The 19,548-nt window shown below is 37.5% G+C and overlaps 1 protein-coding gene across 1 annotated transcript in view; it reads left to right on the top strand.

Moving 5' to 3' along the window:
* LOC135195656 (uncharacterized protein DDB_G0271670-like) overlaps nucleotides 1-17,965 on the top strand; it is a 95,191-nt gene extending 77,226 nt beyond the window's left edge. The window contains exons 2-3 of the mRNA XM_064222027.1: nucleotides 12,422-13,261; nucleotides 15,809-17,965. Coding sequence (XP_064078097.1) covers nucleotides 12,422-13,261; nucleotides 15,809-15,909 — 941 coding nt within the window. The 3' untranslated portion in view covers nucleotides 15,910-17,965. The remainder of the gene's footprint in view (nucleotides 1-12,421; nucleotides 13,262-15,808) is intronic.
* The last annotated feature ends 1,583 nt before the right edge of the window (nucleotides 17,966-19,548 follow it).

Consider the following 19,548-nt stretch of genomic DNA (forward strand, 5'->3'; position numbering starts at 1 on the left):
CAAGACCTAAGATTTTCTAAGCTGTGCTGGTATGGCAAGTGTATTGACTCAAGCGTGAATTGAAGCAGAAGCATTATTATTTCTAATGTAACTCTTATTTCTTGCAAGTCGTCTCTGCATTTAGATATTGCTTGAGAACCGCAGTAGTAAGACTATTTTAGCATACAACTTGACGTTTTAGGAGATTATTGCCACTTTTAATGACGATCGAGTTTCATGGTGACCTAAGGTCGTCCGCGGTAAGCAGGATTTTCCCGCAAATTGCAACCAAGATCTTTATACGACGTTCGGAATCGAATCCAGGTTAGAAAAAAAAAGTCACAGGAAAAAACAACAAAATCACATTAATCTGTCCAAGATAGTGACCCCAGAGGTTTTAACCCGGTATGCATCCACCTTTGCGGCGTGTTTAGTACATTTTAACCCAGTATTCATCCATCTTTGCGGCGTGTTTAGTACAATCCCCTAGGGGATAACCGCAAAAAACATCAACAAAAAAATGCAAATATCATATATATAATGATCCCCACAAAATATTGCATTTTTCCCTGTGACTTATTACTAGCCACCATAAATTAATGCGACTTTTTCTATAGCCAAAGCTCTGACATTTTTTCCCTGCCGTTTATTCGTAGCCAAAATTGTGACTTTCCCATTACTGCACCGGAGAGTACAGTGCAAATCATGCCCTAACCTTCTCTTACATCTGCACTTTCAGCTGACATGAGTATATACGTACTTTCCAGTTTTCATTCACGTCTAAGAGATCCCCAGTGTACAACCAAAACAAACAGCTGTCCATCCAGACAAAACACATCCTCCCTAGCAATCCTCTGTACAAGGCATATTTATAAGGCATATTTAAAAGGCATGCAGTCGAGGCAAGGACGTCATGTAGGGGAGCCTTGTTGCTAGGCGTCGCAGGAGGGGTAAGAAGCAATCAGGCTCCCTGGAACAATCGATTCGGAACGATTTTAATAAAGAGGCCGGCGATGCAGTCCGTCGAGAGACTTGGCAACAACAAGGATAAAGAAGCAACGACAATGACAAAGACAGGAGCTGCAGTCATGGTATAGACTCAAACGATCACACGACCGCACACGGCAGTTGAATGGGGGTTACTACCTGTAGTTTTACCTCCGCTGCGTTTGGTTTGTTAGTGTGTTCTGAAAATGTCTTGGAGGAATGACAAAAGGTCCTGCACTCCAGTGTTTCACTTACATCATCACAATGTACTCTTTGCAAAAGAGGGGGTTTCTGGTGTTAGAAGTTTACTCTCGACGTGGTTCGGAAGTCATGTAACGTAAATACATCATACAAACAAACAAACAAGAAAAAGAGCGGGCGCCCTCACAAACACACATACATACCCACACACAAACATACTAGCTGACTAACCCGGCGCTACCAAGGATAACTCTTGAATGACAACCATTAACTCTCTCTCTCTCTCTCTCTCTCTCTCATATATATATATATATATATATATATATATATATATATATATATGTATGTGTGTGTGTGTGTGTGTGTATATAAGTATTTATACTAAATATATATTATATATATATAATAATATATATATAATATAAATGATATATATATATATAATATCATATATATATATATATATATTATATATATATATATATGCAGAAGCCAGGTACTATGTCGTACCTCTAAGTAAATGGGGATACAATCCACAATGAAGTAAAATCCTCTTGTAGTTTAATATATATATATAATATATATATATATATATATATATATCTCACATTTTCCATCTTTATCCTCCCCTAACACCCTCTCTACTCTTTCGCTCACTTCCTTCCCCTCTCCGCTCTCTCTCTCTCTCTCTCTCTCTCTCTCTCTCTCTATCTCTCCCTCTCCCCTTCCTTCCCCTTCTTCCCCCTCCCTTCCTTCCCTTTCTCCCCCCTTTCTCCAACCCTCCTTGACTGTTTCCCTCCTATTTCTTCCTAACACTCCTCTGCTATCTCTCTCTCTAGCAACTCCTTCCTAACTCCCACGCCCTTTGGTGCCTTTGATGTCTTACCCTCCCCCCGCCCGGCACCCCACCACCCCCACCCCCAAGGTATTCTTTTTCAGATAGTAAGTCGTAATGTATACCGAGATTAGGTACGATATATTCGTCAGTTTATTTAGTTACTAAGTCAACGGGCAGAACCAGCCTCATTTCAGGGAGGCCCTTCCCAGTCTCTACACCTTTGGTGCTAGTGATGTCTTGCCCCCACGGTGCTGATTTCTATGTAAGTCAGTCATATGTATACTAAGTTTGGTTGAATTTGCTCAAAGCGTTTCTGAGTTTAGCTGGCACACACACACATATCCGTACATACATGATCCATTTATAATATAGATATGTATGTGTATGCGAGCGAGGGCTTGAACATTCTTTCTGGGAGAGAGAGAGAGAGAGAAGAGGAGTAGGGAAGGAGCATTTCCGATAATTATCCGAATGTTATCACAATCTCTTCTTAAGGCACATTTAAAATAAATACAAAAATAAGAAGTAAACGAACCTCCGAAGTGACAGTGATGGAAGCAAGATACATACAAATAGAAAAAAAAAACAATTTTGTGAATTTTCTTTATCTGTATAGAACGTGTAGCATATTTTGCTTAGTCAACAATCTGTTCACCCTTATTTAGCACAAAACATTATTAAAAGGGATAAAAGAATTAATGTTCATTAAAGTGATTAAGCAGTGGTATTGTTCTTGAAATTAAATAAAGTAATTAATGAGTATTATTTATGAAAACGCAGTAGTCGATGAAACCTTGCTGAAAAATACCTGGTTTTTTTGGACCCAAAACATTCAAAGCTCAATGACCAATTTTCTAATTAACATTGCAGCATGTATAAAAGTTATGAAAGAAAGCTACGACCATTTCCCTACAATCCCTAACACTCTCATAGCCATAATTAAGTCATTGGCTACTCAGTTATCCACACTTTTAATCAAATAGAAATTTTAGTTTTCTAAAATTTCGAAAACTAAGCTACCACGGAGCAGAGAAACAGGATATCTTACAATTTTGCTCTGTAAGAACAAGGCACTTTGAACCATGAATGAGCCCTCTCGTTCTAAGATTAAAACATTTTATGGCCTGCACTTCTCCCGTAGTGCCATCAGTGCACCTCATGCGGTGCACTGTAGGCGTTACTAAAGGTTCGTTGGAGAGTTCCTCCGGCCCCTAGCTGCAACTCCTTTCGATTTTTGACTCTACATCCTTTCATATTCTCTTTCTTCCATCTTACTTTCCGCCCTCTCCTAACGAATGATTCATAGTACATCTGAGAAGTTTTCCTCCTGTTACACCTTTCAAAGCTTTTACTGTCAATTTCCGTTTTAGTGGTGAATGACCACATAGGGTTCCAGTGCTTGACCTTTGGCCTAAATTCTATATTCAATTCAGAGAGTTTACGGGCTGCTCTATGAGCAAGAGCCCGTGCTGGCTTAAGGCCAGCTTAATAAAAAAAAATCGAGAGACTGTACAAGGCTACCATAAGAACCCATGGCTGGAATCTCACGGCAGCGTTTACAAACTTATAAAATAAAGATTTTTTGGGGTGAATCCTCGGAACGCATATCATGCCAAGCCACGATAACTACGGCGAGGCATCAGAGTCTTAAAACCATAAAATGTGATCTTCACTTTGCACGCCATCTCCAGACGCTACTCGAATGACTCACGAATTTGGCTTTTAGAAATTGGGCCTAAAAAAACGGTAAGATATCCGTATTTCCTGACCTTAGGATATTAATACTCTGCGAGTTACTCAATTGGTTATCATATGAAACAAGTTAGGAAAATGAACCATACAGAGAGAGAGAGAGGGAGACGAGAGGAGAAGAGAAGAGAGAGACGAGAGAGAAGATTGAGAGAGAGAAGAGATGAGGAGAGAGAGAATTAAATTACGATAATACTCTGAGTTACTGAATCGATTGTCATATGAAACAATTAAGGAAAATTGTCTAAAATATGAAAATTGTTGCCTTATATCTTTCTGAATTTTTGAAAAGCATTTTGATATCTACAAAAGAGACGTAAAATTCGAAAAAAAAGAGATTTCTGAATATGAGTCAATAATCGTACGAGCAAACAGTGCGTCGCGTGAGATTTAAGCAGATGAACTTTTGCGAAGGTTCGTTTAAACATATATGGTGGAGAGAGAGAGAGGTGGGGGGAAGGGCATACTGAGAGAGAGAGAGAGAGAGAGAGAGAGAGAGAGAGAGAAAAAAATTTCAGCTGCATTTTCTCTTGCTTTTCCTCTCCTTTCTCTACGTCCTCTGGCGTTAAATAATCCCTGAGTTTTACCCCTGAGTCTAGTTCAGTCTTTTAGGGATTGAACTTTCCTTTATAACCCTCAACAGTCATTTTTCCTGACTGCAGAACTGACGTTTATGTCCTGACTTGTAGCACAGTGCCCGAGTGCTTTACTTAATTACAATACACTTCTTATCCAGCTCCGCTACGCCGACTTGACGAGTTCCTCAGGTCACCAGTTCATATACACACGCATGCAAAGACATTCACAGAATCACATCACACAGTCAGAAAGGAGGAGCCTTCAGTTTTCGTCATTATGTAAAAATATTGAAGGGAATCTCTTTAGGAGTTGAAGACCAAGCCACTCCCACCAACCAACCCTTTCACGGAAAACGAAAGAAATTATGGGTAAGGGGCCAAAACATAGTTAAAAAATGTTCCAACAAAAGCTAGCGTAGTGAAAGACTCCACTTCTGGATTTTACAATATGCTATTTTTATTTGACTTTTATAATATGCTATTTTTATTTGACTAACTGACTGAGTATTTACAACGCACTACTTCAAGACATTATATTTGTATCTGTGACCAGTATTTGCTGCAGTTTTGTTTTCCAAAACAAACTTTTGCAATTTCTCAATTTCACCACATGTTCGGCACCTTGTCTTTTACTCTCTCGTAGGTACAGTGTGAGTCGCACTATTTCGTTCGTTACCCTGTTACCGTCACAGTTACCACAGACTCCTAATTATTTCATAACTTTCATTCTTGTTCAAACTTCCTTGCCTTTAAAAGTAGAAACACGTCAGCACGATGCTATGATACCTGCTACGTGCTATGTTGCACTCACCAAGACTTAACCTAACCCTATCACCATTATAATCACGTATAGCATTTGGAATTTCAGGACTATACAGTTTAAGAATGATATGCGCAGTCCTGCCTGGAGCAGGTTTCTCAAGGCATGCTTTACTATGGAAGGGGCTGGGTACTCAAAGTAAAAGTTCCTCGCTCGGCTACCAATACGGTGGTCCGAAGTTCGATTCTCGGCGCGGACAACGTGGAATCAGAATTATGTATTTCTGGTGATAGAAATTCATTTCTCGATATAATGTGGTTCGGATCACACAATAAGCTGTAGGTCCCGTTGCTAGGTGACCAATTGGTTCCCAGTTACCTAAAAATACTAATCCTTCGGGCCAGCCCTAGGAGAGCTGTTGATCAGCTCAGTGGTCTGGTAAAACTAAGATATACTTAACCTGAACTAAAAGAAAATCTTTCTTAAGGTGCATGTAAGTTTTCCCTCTCACCGATTTTCCCTAGTGCTGATGTTTCCATCTAACTCAGTCAGCAAGTGGCTCTATGCTATCTTGTCAAGCTTCAACGCTTGATCTAAATTGGAATTTCAGCGAGGGATGCGATATTACAGCTGGATTTACTATTAAACTCCAGTTTGAAGATCTTTTACAAATCTTAGAGTGATAAAAGTAGCTCTACACGTTCTACCGGCGGTGGAACCCCTATAAAAATTAATCAATTTTTCTTACTTAGAATTTTCCAGTAATTACGTGGAATCCATATGAAAGAATTATGGCCAGTCATTTATTAGAAAAAACCAGCTTCATTATGATAGAAAGAGAAAACAAGCAAATCTAAGTAAAAATAGACTAACTATATAGTACATAAACAGCAATTTGAGTCAGAATAACTACGGAGAAGTCTTATGAGCGGCAGGACTAATGACACTTGTTGGAAATGATTTAAGACGTCTTTTACGGGGCTGTTATAACACTAGAACCTTTACAGTGTTAATGCTGGCGGTCTGAAAAGCGTGTAACACCCGCTGTAGATGAATTTCTCTCATGAAATCAAACACAGCTTTACACAGATGTCTAAAACTGATATATTCATAAAAGGGAATACATTACCTAGTTCAAGCTTGTATAAAAAAATATATCCCTTGAGGTTGTTGACAATGGTAAAACTAAGAGATTTAAAATGCGTCATTAATGCCATCTAGCAGGCCGATATTACAGGTTGCTCTATGAGCAAGAGCCCGTGCTGGCATAAGGTCAGCTAAATCGAAAACAAAAGCAACAACAAACCTATTTTTTTTTACAACACGTTCCGAAGGTGGGACCAAGTACCACCAACTATTCCTAATCATTAAATCTTGGATCTGGAGCAAGACGAGAATCGAGACTAGTTAATCACTCAAGTAGTCTGTTCGAGAATTCGAACAGCTAGAAGGGTAGTTGGAATGGAATATAGAATTTACGCCAAAGGCCAAGCGCTGGGACCTGTGAGGTCACTCAGTATTAAGGTCTGAAAGGTGTAAAAGGAGGAAAACCTCAAAGCAGTTGCACTATGAAACAACTGTTAGGAGGGGGTGGATATCACTGACGGCACTAACACCCACATGCAGGTCGCGAGCAAATACTGTAAAACAACAAATGCAATAGCTAGAAAATGATATTAAGAAAACAACAAAGGCTACAACCAAGTAATATACGTATACATGAAAAACGAAAGGAGGTGGTGCAGATTTTCATCGACGAGTCTGATGACCGCTTAATTTATGGGCACTAAAACTGGCGTCACATCATCATCTAGGTTACTGACGGCGTAAACAAAATTTAATAGAAACTAAAAAGATAAATAAATAAATAAGCTAAAAGGGAGTTTCATCCGAGAAATATCTAAATATATATATGCATATATAAATATGAATAAATATAAACAAACAAATGAATATATATGTGTGTGTGCTCATATCTGTAAATACGTGTATAAAGCTTTTCGTTTACAGTGGAATTTGTATCGTGCAGGTACATTAAAATATTTTATATGAAGAATAAAAATAACTCGCGTTAAAACCTTGTACTCGATCACTATAAAGAAAAAAAATTCTAAACACAACCTATGTAGAAACTATCTGGCTACGTGAGTCGAACATAGAAAAACTTAAGTACTTATTTTATATACTAGGAAAAAATAGCTTGGATAAAAAAAAAATTTAACTTTCATTTCTATTAAGATTGACAAGCGTGTCTCGTCCCCCAGTCACCCCCAAAAAATCCGATGTGTTTTCTATTAGGATTTAAAGGTTTAGATCCCCGAGTTGTATAATAAACAAAAAGAGCAATTTCTCACGCGATTGCAACAGTCGCATTTTCGATTTATTGATGTTTTAAGGTTTTGAATAGTTTGGTTCACGTTGCCTACGTTGTTCCTTTAAACCATACCGGTACACTATTAATTATCATGAACCTTCATGCGTTCTCGAACTTTGCCCTGCCAAGCATTCTTTGAATTAAAATATCCCCAGTTATAAGGTTATCGAACTGCACCCGTAATATCATGACGTCGAATAATGTACGTAAAATGTCTTAACACAAGGGAGTCTCATCATTGCACCCAACTCAAAAATCGAATAATTATTCGATAAAAATTGTATTTATCACTTATACTACACAAACAAAACTAACGTTGATACGTATATATAACGCATTGGAAGACATTTGACGAATCACTGGCCGAGATCAAAGACTTACCAATCAATGCTCATTCTAGCCTATGGCTAAATGGAAAACATTCTGTTTCGGGAAACGTAACTAACTGGTTTCGAACTAAACATTTTTATTTATTTTTTATTAGAAAAATATTACATATTTACCTAAGTAGGATGTTAAAAAATATTACATAAATATATACCTACAATATTTACAAATTACCATTGATTTTTTTAAACACTAGGCAATAATTGTGCTATCACTTACAAAATTAATACTGGCTACTCATTTTGAAAACTATGGAATTTTATTTCAGGAAAGGGCTTTCTTCTTAAAGCAATTTACCTGAGAACGCCTTTTCCTTCTTTTTGGTCTAGTATGAAATGTAGAGTTATTTAACGAGAAAATTTCGCCTTAGCCAGGAGCACAGCGCTACTATTTGAAAGGATGCATGTATGTATATCAAGTGCTCTTACCTTGAACGAGGTATTCGTGTAGTCCGAATAAACTTCCTACGAATGCTTGGTTAGTTTTTCTCGCGCAAACTTCCAGTTTTCACACATTCACCTACAAAATGATTACTGGCGAGAACACCCGTTCTCGCTACTGGTCAAAATTCAGATGCCGTTTAGTTTTTTATCTGTTCGTAGTGCGCTCTGCTATTTGAAGAATCGTGCCCATTGCCTGACGTTTCAGTTCTGGGTAACAAGGGTCTCCCTGTTAGAGAGCGTTCTCTTACTTCCAAATCACCCTTTTCAGCTTGTTACACACAATTTTATCTGGATCATTCAGTAGGTACTAACCGTGATTTACATTACTCTCTCTCTTTATGATTGGAATAATCATAAAAACACAGCTGAACAACAGTTAGTCAGGTTTGCATAAAGTATTTGTCTTTGTTGTGTTTTCTTGAGTACGAAAGCGATCAATTGTATCTTCTCTCTGTTAAGGTTGTTTGCCTATTGAGTGTCGGTATTATTTGATATGAACCTACCAAACGCTCTTTGGATCCACGTTTCAGTAAATTGAGTCATTTCATTTCATGTTTCTATAAATCTTCTTTAGTCCAGATCCTTATCGTTTATTTTATGAAATTAGTACTTTTTAGTCAAAGTAAGGTAATCGTGTTGACTGTATTTTCAAAGATGCTCAATGGTATTTTAGCGTGTTCTCATTTGCGAGGTCTCGGGATAGATCCGGCCCTGCCTCCCACCAAATGACCTAACTACGACTGTTTACCAGCGTCAGCTGGAGGCAAGAAAATGCATATGGGTCTACCAACCTGATCTTTGAATTTTGCTCAGAAGAGGGAGGCTTTATTCGCCTCCCCCCCCCCCCTTCCCCTGTGAAAAATGGTACGCGCACACTTAATTCAATATCAAACGTTTGCCTTTAGAAAGTATTCATGTCTTATTCACCTGTCGCACAGAAAGATTGCACTTGTATTAGTAATTATTTTCGTTCGCTCTTCCCTGGTGTCAATAACCTAGATGTTGTGACGTCAGTTTTCATAAACACAAAATCACTCTTCCCTAAAGCAAATGCGTTGTAACCCCAAATTTAAGCTGTGCAGTGCTCTGTTTCTTCGGGTTTCTCAGCTTGTCATGGTACACAGATGGACTTACGTTTTGTTACCTAAAAGGTTGCTGCAAATTTTTCGCATTTTGCTCATAGCTAATTTCAAAGCATTGCAGGACTCCTAAGATACCCAATTACTTCCAAAGTAGGATCGCCCAAATCTCTTTATTTTAATGAGTTGTAGTTAGAGTAACAACATTCATGGGAGACTTCGGAGAAGTAATTTCTGTTACATCGATACAAGTTACGCTAGTCTAGAATTTTATAGTCCTTTTCCCCGTATAAGTCAGTGGACGCAGATCTTAAAAAAGACAGTTTACATCCTCAGTTGAATGAAATGTCAAGCATACCGTCGTTACGGCGTAGCGTAACAACTATGCATAATCCACATACACTAGAAAAGACGTTTAAATTAGGGCTCTCATGGATTCTTTAGGTGATAAAATGTTACCTGAACTTGCTTGTTGTAATTCACCGATTTAGCTTCAGGTTTGTTTCATGCAATGTGAATAAATTGTTCTTCCAAATGCTTATATATATATATATATATATATATATATATATATATATATATATATATATATATATATATATATATATATATATATATATATATATATATATATATATATATATATATATATATGCAGAAGCCAGGTACTATGTCGTACCTCTACGTAAATGGGGATACCATCCACAATGAAGTAAAAACCTCTTGTAGTTTAAAATATATATCTCTAGTACAGGATTAAAGCTTTCGACCATCAACTGTGGTCTTGTTCACTAAAATGTGAACAAGACCACAGTTGATGGTCGAAAGCTTTAATCCTGTACTAGAGATATATATTTTAAACTACAAGAGGATTTTACTTCATTGTGGATTGTATCCCCATATATATATATATATATATATATATATATATATATATATATATATATATATATATCTATACATATATACTACATACTACATATATACTATATATCTATTACATTTCATTTCAACTGAAAAGTTAGTCGTAAAACTGAGTTGGGGTCTTCTCTTAAAGACATGAAAGCAATTGAATTTCATCTTTAAACTGAATCTATTACTGCAACATCATCATTCATATTAAAGGCACGCACGCGCACACAGCACACACGCACACACGCACACACACACACACATATATATATATATATATATATATATATATATATATATATATATATAATGTTTAATATTAGAAGAAATCTGCTCTTTGACCAGTTGATCTCTACAGGGTGTACGAAGTAATGTTATTCATATTCACCGTAACGACAGCTAGCAGCAGGATACGGAGAATTTTGTAAATCAAACTTATTTCCGACTTCAAAACGCATTAATTACTGAAGATGGAAATGTGACCATCTACGACAAACAGCCACAGCTATTCAGATCACGTTATTCGTGATCATTTTTCACAAAGATACATCTTAATTAGCAAAATGTAAAGTAGAGTTTTTTTATGACTGTTCATACTTAAAATAACATAGTTTCTTCATGCAGCACTGCATCTTAATTCTCCTTATATACTGCTGACTTGACTTAATATATTGTAGTTCAATTTGAAGTGATTTCTTAATAAAAAACATTCCTGCAGTAGGGTTCTATCGCCATTTCCCGTGAAAGCCTCTAAGGTAATCAAAACAAAAGCGTATTTATGAAGCTATCATAATGTGCAATATATGTAAACTATTGAGTGAAGAAACTATGTTTTCTTTAGTTTGAACACAGTCACCAAAAAACTCTATTTTACATTTTCTTAATTAAGATGTACCTTTTATGATTAGCAGTGGTCCTTTGTCATGGACGATTACATTTCCATCGACAGTACTCAATGAGTTTTGGAGACGGAAACAGCTTTTACAAAATATATTAATGTAACTACTACTCCTATCTGCTCCTAGGTATCGCATCGGTACATGATATGAGTAACAGTACTTTCACACAGCCTGTAGGGATCAATTCTCTGGCTGTCGCGTCAAATCTGTTTTAAACTTTTTTCCTTAAGCATGAAATCTTGATGAAAACTTAATATTGGGTGTTCAACCTTAAAGTTTTCAGCTTGAAAGGTCTAACTCAGACCTAGACAACTACCGTGATCAGATGACTAAAACACTGTAGTTTGGCAGGAACACGTGCTTTCCAGTACTGAAATACAGCACTACCTGAGAACACCTTTTAGTCTGTGCAGTTCAGACATAAACGAACAGATTCATTTGTTTAAGTGATAAAAGGAAAGTAATTATATAAAAGTATTTATAACGGAAGTACATAAATCATCGGTTGTGTAAAAAATGCGCCGAAGTTTCTTCGGCGCAATCGAGTTTTCTGCATGAGCCGCCGCCAATAAAGCTTTCAGCCACGGCCCGGTGGTGGCCTGTCCTAAGCGTTGCCAGACGCACGATTGTGTCTAACTTTAATCTTCAATAAAATCAAAACCACTGAGGCTAGAGGGCTGAAATTTGGTATGTTTGATGATTGGAGGTTGAACGATCAACGTACTAATTTACAGCCCTCTAACCTCAGTAGTTTTTAAGATCTGAGGGTGGACAGAAAAAGTGCGGACGGACAAACAAAGCCATATCAATAGTTTTCTTTTACAGAAAACTAAAATTGGGAATAAGTAAATGCTCGGTATTAGAAAACGAATAGTATAATATACATCAAAACTTGTCAATTAATAAACTGCTACTCACCGAGATAACTACAGCATAACAGAACGTAAAGATAAGGAGAAGTGCCTACATTCAAGTGTGAATTAATACCAAATATTTTCACATATGATGTGGAATTCAAAGGCTACAACAGAGCATTTTTTTACAATTACAAAATAAATAAGATGGTGATAAATATCCACAACCAGCCAAATTATACATCACGATCTGAAGAAGATATAATGATCAAAGAATGTTCTAGCTGACGATTGCACTGTACTCTTTACCTATTGGAATTATGAAAAGTGAAATGATAATAAACAAAACAGAAATATAACTTATTGTTCTTCTATTTGCAGGTACGGAAGCCAAGCGCCAAGGGACCCTCCTACAGCCAATAAGTGGCGACGCTCCGAGCCCGCCCTCCGAAACGCCTTCGATGAACCCCTCGAGGGGCAGCGGGTCCGGGCAATCTCTCCTTCAGCCATTCACGGGAAATGTCTACAACTCGCATTCAAACATCAATTCGGACAATTCCCCTTCTAGTATCTCACACGGGGTATTGAATACGGACCACACTATCCAGTTTCAAGGTTCCAGTAACACCGGAAGCACTCGGCCCCGAGCAACGAGACGTCCACCTGGAAGCCTTCCTGGAAGTCTCCCTGCCGTAGCACCGGCGGACACTGAGACCTCACTGAACTCCGGTGGCTCGAACATACCTGGCTATACGAGTTCCTTTGGAGGCGCCAGCGGCAGTTCAATCTCCTCATCACAGGGGGTGTCACAGTCCGGACGGCCACCCACTGGAAATGGACTTACTGGAAATGGCCTTACTGGAAATGGACTGCCTGGAAATGGACTGACCGGCTCTTCTCCTTCATTTTCCTCTTCATCATCTGGCTCCTCTCCGTCTTTTTCCTCCTCTTCCTCCTCCTTTTCTCAGTCAGCCCCAGCTTCTTCCTCCTCTTCCTCTTCTTCATCTCTCCCCTCCTCATCATCAAACGTGGGTTCCTCTTCTTCCTCCTCTCAGTCCACCCCAAACATACCCAAGGGCAACAGTAACAAAGACGTCAACCTACAACTTGGCGGGTTTGCAGGCTTTGGGTCCTCCTCGAGTAAGCAGGAATCTTCTCCTAGTGCTTTAGGAACAGGCGCCAAGGATGTTTCAAATAAAACTCCCAAGAGGAATAACTCCCGTAAGTCTTTTTAAGATCCCTACTCAAATCAGTCAGTCATTATAGTGAGGTTTTATGTCATTATAATGTACTATAATAGATTCACATCACCCGTGCATCTCATGCCCACCGCCGTTCCTTACGACGCTCCTGATTTGTTGATAAGCCAATCACAGGGCCGGCAACTCTCAGTCTCTCTCGAGAGTTCACGGAGGGAACGTTTACGTTCCGACCTCTCCTGAGGGTTACCGGGATACGTCTTTCAAAAGTTATAACTTTCATTAAACCTCAGTTTTACTCGCAGAAAAGTAGTGTTTCCCAATTGCTTCACTAAACATCGACAAGCTAATGATTTAAGAATTATGATGATATAAGAATGATGAAGAAAATCGTAATGTATAATAAAAAGGAATAATGAGAGGGCTGTATGAGGACTGACTGTAGCGAAAGAAAAATCAATGGGATGAATGAATTTCCTCCATAAGGTATCAATATCTAACTAACGATTTTATTTTCATATAGCGATTTACACAATAAGATGTGAAAGGGGGATATGGTGATAATGTTAGTGACGATAATGAAGTCTTAATAATCTTTTCCCCCCATAAGACTTCTATCGAAGGATCGTGATCATGATGATGACGTCATCGAGAGTTCACGTGAGCAACACCTGACTACACGAAGATAAGAGAGAGAGATTAATATTCTTAATCTTTCGCTTGCTATTTTCACATTGACAGCCCTGCCTATAATTTTTTTAGGTAGCATTGTCTTCCATGACATTTATGTTACGAAACTGTATAAAAGAAGATGATAAATGATGAATGCACTGTGATCCCATGTAAGGAATGAAAGAATATATTTTATATTAAGTATTAAATTTATATCATATAAGTATTTTAGCATTAAATTTACTGAAGTACATAATTCTTATATATCATTATAATCCTTAAATCATTGGCTTGACGATGTTTAGTGATGAAATTAGGAAACACTCCTTTTCTGCAGGTAAAATTGAGGTGCAATGAAAGTTATAATTTTTGAAAGACGTATCCCTCAGGAGAGATCGGAAATAGATGTTGCACATGTGAACTCTCGAGAGAGACCGAGAGTTTCCAGCCCTGTGATTGGCTTATCCACAGCCAATCAGGAGTGTTGCAAGGAACTGGCCTAGACATCAGATGGACGGTTGATGTGAATGTATTATGGTAGCATGACTTGTATAAACTGGTGGTTAGTTCAAATGAAGATGGCCTCATGCCAGCATAACCATTTGGCTTTGAGTAACCTGTAAAACGTGGTAAGGTATTGAAGGGAATAAAAGGCCTGGTGTAGACCAGCCCAAAAAGACGAATTGTGTAATGCTGTTTAACCTAGTAGCTATAATATGAGAAAATATAAGTTAAAAACCAAACATAATAATAATAAAAATGACAACAGTGATAATCAACCAAACAAAAACTTCTTTCAGTTTTCTTCTGAAGATTGAAAAAGAAACCCACAAAATCACTTTGTAACTTGTTTACTTCTAAGTATTTACATTTAGTTTTACTCCACACTCGAGTACTTTCAGGCCCTTCTGTGGCCCATTCTCAAGAGATGTTTGGGATGTTAGCCTGGGTCAAGGCCCAGCAGTCTTCTGGAACTTCTTCTCGTTGAGCTGTCATTTATGTGATGGCTGTTCTGGTTTTCTTGAGAGTTGCCAATCCCCTCTTGTCGCTCTGATATCCTGAGCTGATGGTCAATGGGATTCACCCTTGTGGTAAGGGTGTGGTCACCAAAAGTCTGTTGGGCAGGAAACCTAATCTCCAGGTCAGCAGGGTCAATCTTAGCTTCTTTTAATATCAAAGCTCGGCTTATGGGATCTTCTGAGGTAAAACCTTTGTTTCCGCTTCAATTATTTTAAATCTCTCCTGATTAAAAGTAATTGAAGGAAGATCCCATAAGCCGAGCTTTGATATTAAAAGAAGCTAAGATTGACCCTGCTGACCTGGAGATTAGGTTTCCTGCCCAACAGACTTTTGGTGACCACACCCTTACCACAAGGGTGAATCCCACTTGACCATTCAGACTCAGGATATCAGAGCGACAAGAGGGGATTGGCAACTCTCAAGAAAACCAGAACAGCCATCACATAAATGACAGCTCAACGAGAAGAAGTTCCAGAAGACTGCTGGGCCTTGACCCAGGCTAACATCCCAAACATCTCTTGAGAATGGGCCACAGAAGGGCCTGAAAGTACTCGAGTGTGGAGTAAAACTAAATGTAAATACTTAGAAGTAAACAAGTTACAAAGTGATTTTGTGGGTTTCTTTTTCAATCGACAGTGATAATGATAATGGTGATATGAGGACTTCGTTTTCAAATCACTGACCGCACCTGGCAATTTGAGAAACATTTTGATTAGTCTTCTGAGAAATATAGAGGATTATGTCTATTTTCATATTCTGGCTTCCTTAACATGTAATTTCACAACGGTAATATAAAAGAAATTTAATTTTTTAATTTTTCATTTATAACGATTTCCAGTAAATGACATTTTTGGTCAACGAATTTTTCTTCCTACAGAGACCCTGGTTTTGTCCTCCATATTGATGTGGATTGCAGTGGTGCCAGCGTTGATGACGCTGGTAGCGCAGATGATGGACACAGTCCGCTACACCCTGTAGCGCTACACGGGGAACTTGGAAAAGTAGTGCTTTTAGAGTAAGGTGACTTTGGTGTAAGTCCTGATGCTGTATCCCGTCCAAAAGAAATTGACACGAGATCTCATACAAATGTAAGATTATTTCTTAAATGTTACGCGTTCATCTCGCTTTTCTGTATCGTTATATGTATGTGATTATATTTCTTCTTATGTGATCCCAAGTTTATAATTGTTCACTGCTGAGGACAAATTGAAGTACAACTAGTGCTACAAATGATGAGCCTTCTACAATGTTCAAAATCGTCTAAACTTCTCTCAAGTTGTCATAACCGTCTTATTTTTATTAATCCAATATTGTATAGCATCATATAACCTTTTGGCTCCAGTTATTTTCATGAATTCTTTATGCTTATTGACGAGCTTTGAATAAAAATTATAAAAAATGAAAAAAAGCATCGTCCGATGTAACGGAAAGGTTGAATGTTCAGTATTTCATAGATTCTGCTGTACGAATCATTAACAGAAGTTAGTCAAAAGAGGTACTATGCGTTATGTCTTTTCTAGACCTTCCTAAGAACGATTTTGATAAAAGATGACTAATGCGCAAGAAATATATTCCTTTTCCGTAACTTTCTCTTACGGAAGCCTTGAAATCTCGCAATAAAATTCTGATAAAAAGTATAAAAAGACGCTCGGGATTACGTGTATTATAAAGGAAGCATTGATTTTGACGGATAAAAATATCAATTCTGCACTAGTCACGGGGGGTCACGAATGCTAAGTAAGAAAAATTGCAATAGATTGAAAGATTTCTTTATATGCGTTTTTATGAAATGGTTTTAACTTTTCGGAAAGAGAGAATCGTAAAATTTCAAACTTGTTTTGTTAATACAAAGACTAATATTGTAAAGCAACAGTTTCTCCAACAATGAAAAACTATAGCTTTTCAAATACCGTAGGGCTACACAAGGTATAATTTTTGCAGCTGCATTTCAGAGCTACAGTTTCTCCAAATAAAAGTTTCCGTAGCTGAATTGCAAAGCTATATTTTCTCCACAAAAGTAGTTTCCACAGCAAAACTATAAAGTCATAAAGTTTATGCAGCAGAACTGAAAAGCTACGGTTTCTCCCACGTCGTCGTCATCATCAGCAGACACCGACGAAGATTACGGACAAAGGCCATAAACTTATCTGCCATAAATAATTCTACTCCAGTCTATAAAATCAAGATTCATGACTGAAGATCCCCATGGGATTTATAGGTACAATAGCTATTCCGTCTGAATAGTCCCTATTCTTATATAATCAAGAGGAGAAAAATGAATTGACCATTATATAAATTAGGCTTAATGTCTGAACACTGAACGTGTGTGGCCTACTCACCTACTTTCGTTTTTTATATACATATAAAAAAAAGAGATTTCATAGCCAAAAGAAGCTTGGTAGTATTTATATATTTTATGAGTGATTTCTTTCTTACAAATATTTTATGAACAGATCCTGCAACGCGTTTCAGAAATTTGTAATTCTGAAACTCGTCTCTTATTTCAAAGGTATTTTGTAGCCTTTCATAATGTAGTTTTTAAATTGGTATTTCAATGTAGTTGATGTCCTGTTTACATAAACTACTTAAGAATAAAAACAATGAAGTTTTTCGCATTTGTTAATTCTTTTATCTCAACAGAATTGTCTCTATTGCTTATAGTGTGTTGTATATTACGCAATCTTTATATATAACCAATAATTTGTAAATTTAATCATCTTAAAACTTATTTTCCTGGTTAACAAGCTTGTTAACTATTACTTTGAAAAAATTCAAATGATTCAGATGATTTTGTATTATGACTATACAATTTAGGGCGATACTGCTGAATTTGAAGAATTTATGTGTATATAATGTATATTGTCTTACCTAAATTATTATTGTATTAATGCCTGTTGGTAGTGTGTGTGTGAGAGTCTTCAACGTTCCTTTCACTTTGTATACAAGATGTGTAAAATGTTAGCTGTTCCTTTCATGAATAAAAGTTCCAACACTGAATGCGAATTTCACCACCACGAGAAAATATTGGAACAGGTTGAACTTCCACTGTGATCCTTACCTTCAGAAGGAATTCGACCTTCTCTGACAATTCGTGACTTTGGCTGTCTTGAGCATGATGCGACAAAACATAAAAAAAAAAGAACATCGACTGCACCCTTCGTCACTTCCAGGAGACGTCAAAACCTTCGATCTTTACCACAGCCTTTGCTACCTCGACTCCTTCCGGAAAATCTCTGATTAGGAATTACGTATCCAGTTACATCACGCGCATTTACTGGACGTTGCATTTTCGTAAAGTTGACGGTGATCTTCGTAGTCTGTAAGAAACATTATGCAATGCTTATCTAATGATAGTTTAAAAAAAAAAACACACAAATACAGCATTCTCGTTTAACACAAACACACACTTGCTCTCCTTGAGAAAAAGCTAGTCTCCCATCTTTTAGCTGTCTTCTCACAGAAGAACTCTAACGCTCCGGATCTTACTCAAGCATTACCCATCCATTCCCTAACCCTCTGTCCCATTTAATATTTCAAGGCATTTGACCCAAATCGTATTACTGTACACGCGCACTTACTTCTGTGCTTTGCTGATTTTTTTTTCTTTTACTTTACTAAATTCTACACTGATTCATCGAGTCTTTAAGAGAGAATGGCGACCACTTTAACTGTCCTACCTGCAGTTCTGTTGCTTTAATTTCTATTATTATTGGGGTATTCAAAACTCAACCATCACTTATCACTTTCTAAACACTTTGTGGTTTCCATGTGGCAAGCTGCGTTGATAACCTGACCTATTTCACTACATTTTGTACATTTCTACAGGCCTTCCAAGTCTGGATTAAGGGTCTATTAACCGAACTTCCAACTTATGGCTTACCTCTCTCTATTTACAAGCATTTTAAACATCTATATGTAACTTCTTTCCTTCTCTTATTATTGGCAGAGCAATCTCTGCAACTCTCCCTGTCTCTAGTGGCGTTCCTAAGAAGTCTATTCTTTCTTCACATACTTTCTCCATTTAGTCTCTTCCAATGATGCTTTCACTTACAACGTAATTCCGTTTTTCCTCTTCCTCTGCCTCCAAGCCATCTTCTGCTAGTTGCGATCAACCTCGAGTTGCCCTCATATCTTCATCGGTGGCCGGTAATACAGTCACACAACAAAGTCACGGAAAAAAAGAAACCATTTTGTCTAGGAAATACAGTCACAGGAGAAAAAAAGTCACGCTAATTTACAGTCTTTAATGTTTTTACTGTAATCCCCAACGAGCTAGTACTAAACTCGCCGCAAAGATGGTACGTACATACTGGGTTCAAACCCTTGTAGTCACTATCTAGAAAAGATTAATGTGACTTTTTCCTGTGAATTTCTTTTACGTGGACTCATCTTCATTTCTTGTTCCTGATCTTGAAAGTTTGTATGAATAGGGGACTCTCGTCTTGGATAAAATTCAGTATCCCAAGATACAATTTTCATCTACCATTTCTGCATTCCTTCTCATCCAGTTTTTAATGATCGTTAATGAAACTTTAACTTCTCACTTCCCTTAATACGTTCATGGTTCTCCCAACTGATTTTTGAGAGATCACAAAGCTTAATTGGCTAAATGTCTCT

Source organism: Macrobrachium nipponense, chromosome 16 (genome assembly GCF_015104395.2).
Source record: "Macrobrachium nipponense isolate FS-2020 chromosome 16, ASM1510439v2, whole genome shotgun sequence".
Taxonomy (NCBI): Eukaryota; Metazoa; Arthropoda; class Malacostraca; order Decapoda; family Palaemonidae; genus Macrobrachium; species Macrobrachium nipponense.